This window comes from Ascaphus truei, chromosome 4 (assembly GCF_040206685.1).
Source record: "Ascaphus truei isolate aAscTru1 chromosome 4, aAscTru1.hap1, whole genome shotgun sequence".
NCBI classification, from domain to species: Eukaryota; Metazoa; Chordata; class Amphibia; order Anura; family Ascaphidae; genus Ascaphus; species Ascaphus truei.
Genome location: NC_134486.1, coordinates 227,050,453 through 227,055,452, shown reverse-complemented (window position 1 = coordinate 227,055,452; position 5,000 = coordinate 227,050,453). Strand labels below are relative to the sequence as shown.

Below are 5,000 nucleotides of genomic sequence, written 5' to 3'. Positions count from 1 at the left end.
AAAATTATAGCCTAAGAAAGGTGTCAATCACTCAGATATAAACTCATCAACATGTCAGTAGCATTAGTTCACTTTGGTCCTAAAGAGGCATATCACATTTAAGGACCACTCCGAATCACAGGCTAGCAACATCTTCCCACCTCATTCTTACTCCAAGAAAAAGTTGACATACAATTTTGATGATATATATATATATATATATATATTATTCATGTATCAAATAACTTCCTTATGTCATAACATAATTCTTTAACAATACATAATTGCTGTTGTTTTCTACCCATTTGTTGTTAGAGAGGTTCATTGAATAATGAAACATAATGAATTAGGTTGCTTACTTGCATGCAAAGCGATCATGTAACCAACTAGTCGGTGAAATGTGATATTTTTGTCAAGTAGTCTTCTAACATTTCCTCTGCAACACTAAAAGAAAATATGAATGAGTTATCAATGAAAACTGTACATGTTTGCAACTGCTGATACATTATTACGAGACCATATTCATTTTGTAGTTAAAGTATATTGGGTAATACAGTATGTATCAAAATGGTGCCAAATATTTTCATCTGCATGATTTTGTGCCAGCGCCGTATTTATGAACCTTGCTAATTTAGTTTTTTACATTTGACACAGACTTCTGAGGAGCAGAGGTTACTAGAGATAGGTGGACTGGTTCAAAACTCATTTCCGGTTTTCCTAGACTTTTAGACCAAATCCAATCCCCCCACCAAAATGCATCTGTGGAGACAAAAAAATCTGAGCACATACATCTGAATCTGCCATTACATTAATTCCACTCAGATTCTTTTTTTATCACTGAAAATTTGCCCTGCGAATTTTAATGGAAGGGGAGGAGTTCATTTTTAGTACTGTCTCCAGTTGTGTATATATATATATCCCCGCAAACCTTCCTCCAAATAAATGAGACAGATGCCTGTGCTGAAAAATGAGCACTCCTGAGGTACCCTGGGAGATCTGCTAATGGCTATGCAAAGTATATTTAAATGAGTCTGTGACAGGGTGAAGTCAACCCCTATCAGTTATGCCTGGGAAACATATGTCTGAGTGCTTCATCCAGCACTCATAAGGGTTAACTCAGGTGGAAGCTAGCTAATCATGATGTAAGCTGACACCTGAGAGCCAGCAAGGTACATAAAGGATCTTGTTACCAACAGTAGCTGTCTGTCTCAGATGAGAGCACATGGATAGATGTGCTGCTAGCCAGAAGGATACAGCACTACTTACTGCAGCCAAAGTAAGATTTCTTTCATTTGTTTGCATGACTGCTTAAAAAGACTCTTACAGTTTGGGTATGGTTTAGCCAGCCAGCCTGCTAGCTAGGACTGCTGTGTTAGTCAGTTTTCTCCCAACGTGGAGCAGGATTTGTTTGCTTAAAGGGACAGTGTACCCGCATGTTATGTTGCTGTGGAGAAATAAAGCCACTGAACGTTTTCATTTATCCTGAAACTACACGTGTGGACTGTTCCTTGACCTCGGCTACAGGCTGTCCTGCCACAGAGTCATATCGCACACTTCCTAAAAGTGTAGTCACTACTCAAATGGAACTCCTCTTGCTCGAAAAAAAAACCCGGTGGATTTGACTTTAAGACTGATCCACGAAATGCCACGGCTGAAAGGAACTAGCCAATACATGTTGGATTCATATTCGAATAAAAAATATGCCCATCTGTAGTTATTACTTCCTTATACCTGCTGGATTTACTTGACCTAAAGAGAAAGGAAAACAAGCATCAGCTATACGTGAAAGTTTTGATAATAAAATATATTATTAAAATATATTACTTTTAATATTGTAACTATCTTCTCGTCTAACTTCTCTTATACCCATTCTCCAAAGTGCTCATTGGTGCACATTGATACATTAATGCAAAATCAAGAAGACATAAGGGGCTCCAGTTTTCAACCCTTGATACACAACCCCCATACCCTAGACATATGAAACAAATTACAGGCCTACAGATAAAGCACGCTTCATTGTTCCATTTGGGATATACCATAGTGGAATAGGTTTTGATATTATGTGCTAAAACACTGCCACTGAATCCTATGGATACCCTGTGATACTGTGATATATAACAGGATATATTGTGTTATCACTAAGAACAATAACGCTGACTACATCTGTTTGAGGATTCGCCATCCTGGTGGTTGCAAACCATCTCCTCACCCCAACAAGCCTTCCGTGACGGACACTCAGGATGCGCGGTCTCGTGGTCCCAGTGCGCGCGCGGACCTTGCGCGGCCTGATCCCCCGTCCGCGGATGCATGACGGGTGCATTCGGCCTGCCTCCCTGCTGACGCGTGGTACAAGCCCCGCCTCCGCTCTGGTGATGGACAGGACCAACGTGGGAGTGACGCGTGCTCTCGGTTCCACCCCCTGACCTCCGTGACATGCGTGGGTCGATGCGCGATTGATCCCACCCCCTTGCCCTAAGGTCACTCAGAATCGGCGTGGGAGTGACGCGCTCCATGCTCCGTCCCGGATCTCCGTGACGCATGCAGGACGGCGCGCGAGCAGTCCCATCCCCGATTAGGCTGCATCATAGGGCACACCTGTGTGCACCAGCAGCCTATCAGTGTTTACTTCCTGGTTCCGCCCTTGCTGGCTATTGGAGGCTCCACCTTTATATACCTTCAGTCTTCTCTCATTCCTTGTTGAGCATAGTCAAGTGTGACACCGTGCCTTGCTACATTCTTGTTCCTGAGACCCTTGCATTGCCTGCCTGTTAACCTCTTGTAGCCTGAACCCTGCTAGTACCTTGGACTCCACTTCTCTCCACTCCTGATCCGGCTTGTACGACCATTCTCCTGTCTCCAGTCCTGACCTTGGCTAAGTACTCCAACGATCCGATACTCTCCTAAACCTGAACCTGGCTACGTACCCCGACAATCCGCAACTCTCCGCTCCTGAACTTGGCAAGTACTTTAACTATTCTCCAATCCGTAATCCTGACCTGGATTGAATGACTACTCTACATCCTAGGCGCGCCCGCATGGCTGTGGGTTGGCGTTAACCAATTCCCTACCTCAGCACCGCCGTTGCGCTTCGTTTGTGGTGAGCTACGCGTTACAATCTGTATGTCACAAACAGTGTCATATATTGCAATATCATTTGTCAAGGTAAAGATAGGTAGGTTCTGTTTATTCTCTTAAAATATGCATTCCAAAAATAGTCTCTTAATAGTATTTACATAAATGACCCAGGACCAGACTGGTCCGAAAAGCAAATTACCAGAGATTGGATGTTTGAGCCCCCATTACTTTATCAGGCTACCCCTCTCCTCCCTGACACCTCTTGGGCTACTCCTCCACTCTATGTGCACTTGACAATCATATCTCCTCCCCCCTCCACAACTGTGAAACCTCATACACCTTCTTCTAACTCCTACTCGACAACAGCGGGTCTTTAACATAACCCCCTACCCCCCCCCCTTCCCACTCACCAATTGCAGAGGGGAGTTGGAGGTTGCCCTAAAATATAATTCACCAGTTGACCTATTGTAGATTCCCCAGTCTGATGATTAAATCTTTTTTTTTGGTTATTATTATTAAACTGTGAACAACAAATACTATACACATAGCCAAAGTAAGTTGAAAATACGTTTCTCTGAATATTTTTAATTAATTAAATGTTTGCAACTTGAACAACATAAAATTAAGTTATACCGTCAAACAATGGTTAGATATTTTCTAATCTAAGTAAGCTGTCACACATACTTGGGGGTTTATGTACTCAGGCAAATCAAGCTCATCGCTCCAATTTGCACCCCCATTTGTTAGTTTGGTAACCACATTTGGTTAATAGGGCTATTGCTCATTAGTCTAGTGGGGGTAGGTGTGGTGATAGGGAAGGTGTTGGGGCTAATTGCCCTGGGAGGGTGGTTAGGCATCCTGGGGAGGTGGGAGATTGGTAGGGGTTAACCCCATGTTTGCCATAGCGATTAGTAAAGCAGTGCATGGCCAGTAAAGTAGCCCAGGGGAAAGGGCGGACTGGCCAGGGGGGCAAGAGGATAATTGTCCCCTGGGCCAGTCCTATTTCAGCCATTGTGTGCTGGGCACAATTTGTTTTATGCAGCTGCAGGCAATTGGCATGGTGCCCAATGCCGACAAGGTAAGAAGCTGAGGAGGAGCAGTTGACTGGAGGAGGCTTTATCGAGCTGGGGAGGAGGGTCCTCACTCAGTACTGCTGCAATTTGAGGCCATCAAGGACCTCCCACTGAGGGAAGGGAGACGGATGCTACATGAGACCGGTTTGGCAGTTTGTGTGCTAATGGATGTCAGTGAGCCTGGATTATTTGTGTATTGTGTATATATTGTGTGTGTGTATATGGTGCATACAGTAGAGACTGTGTGTACATATATACATGCAGTGTTTTATGCGTTTTATGTGTAAAAAAAATATAACAAAAATAAAGCCAAAATGGAGAAACCATGTGTGAAAAACTACAGTACACCTTATGATTCAATAGCTTGTAGAAACACCTTTAGCAGCAATAACTTGAAGTAATCATTTTCTGTATGACTTTATCAGTCTCTCACATCGTTGTGGAGGAATTTTGGCCCACTCTTCTTTACAACGTTGATTCAGTTCATTGAGGTTTGTGGGCATTTGTTTATGCACAGCTCTCTTAAGGTCCAGCCACAGCATTTCAATTGGGTTGAGGTCTGGACTTTGACTGGGCCATTGCAACACCTTGATTCTTTTCGTTTTCAGCCATTCTGTTGTAGATTTGCTGGTGTGCTTGGGATCATTGTCCTGTTGCATGACCCAATTTCGGCCAAGCATTACCTGTCGGACAGATGGTCTCACATTTGACTCTAGAATACTTTGGTATACAGAGGAGTTTGACCTTGGGGTGAATTTGCTGGGATGTCCACTCCTGGGAAGATTGGCAACTGTCTTGAATGTTTTCCACTTTTGAATAATCTTTCTAACTGTAGAATGATGAACTTTAAATAATTTGGAAATGGCCTTATAA

At 43.2% G+C, this 5,000-nt stretch overlaps 1 protein-coding gene across 1 annotated transcript in view; it reads right to left on the bottom strand.

The window, feature by feature from the left end:
- The window catches only part of NOX3 (NADPH oxidase 3), a 131,575-nt gene that overhangs the window by 111,757 nt on the left and 14,818 nt on the right, over nt 1-5,000 (bottom strand). Inside the window, exon 4 of the mRNA XM_075596960.1 lies at nt 339-423. Coding sequence (XP_075453075.1) covers nt 339-423 — 85 coding nt within the window. The remainder of the gene's footprint in view (nt 1-338; nt 424-5,000) is intronic.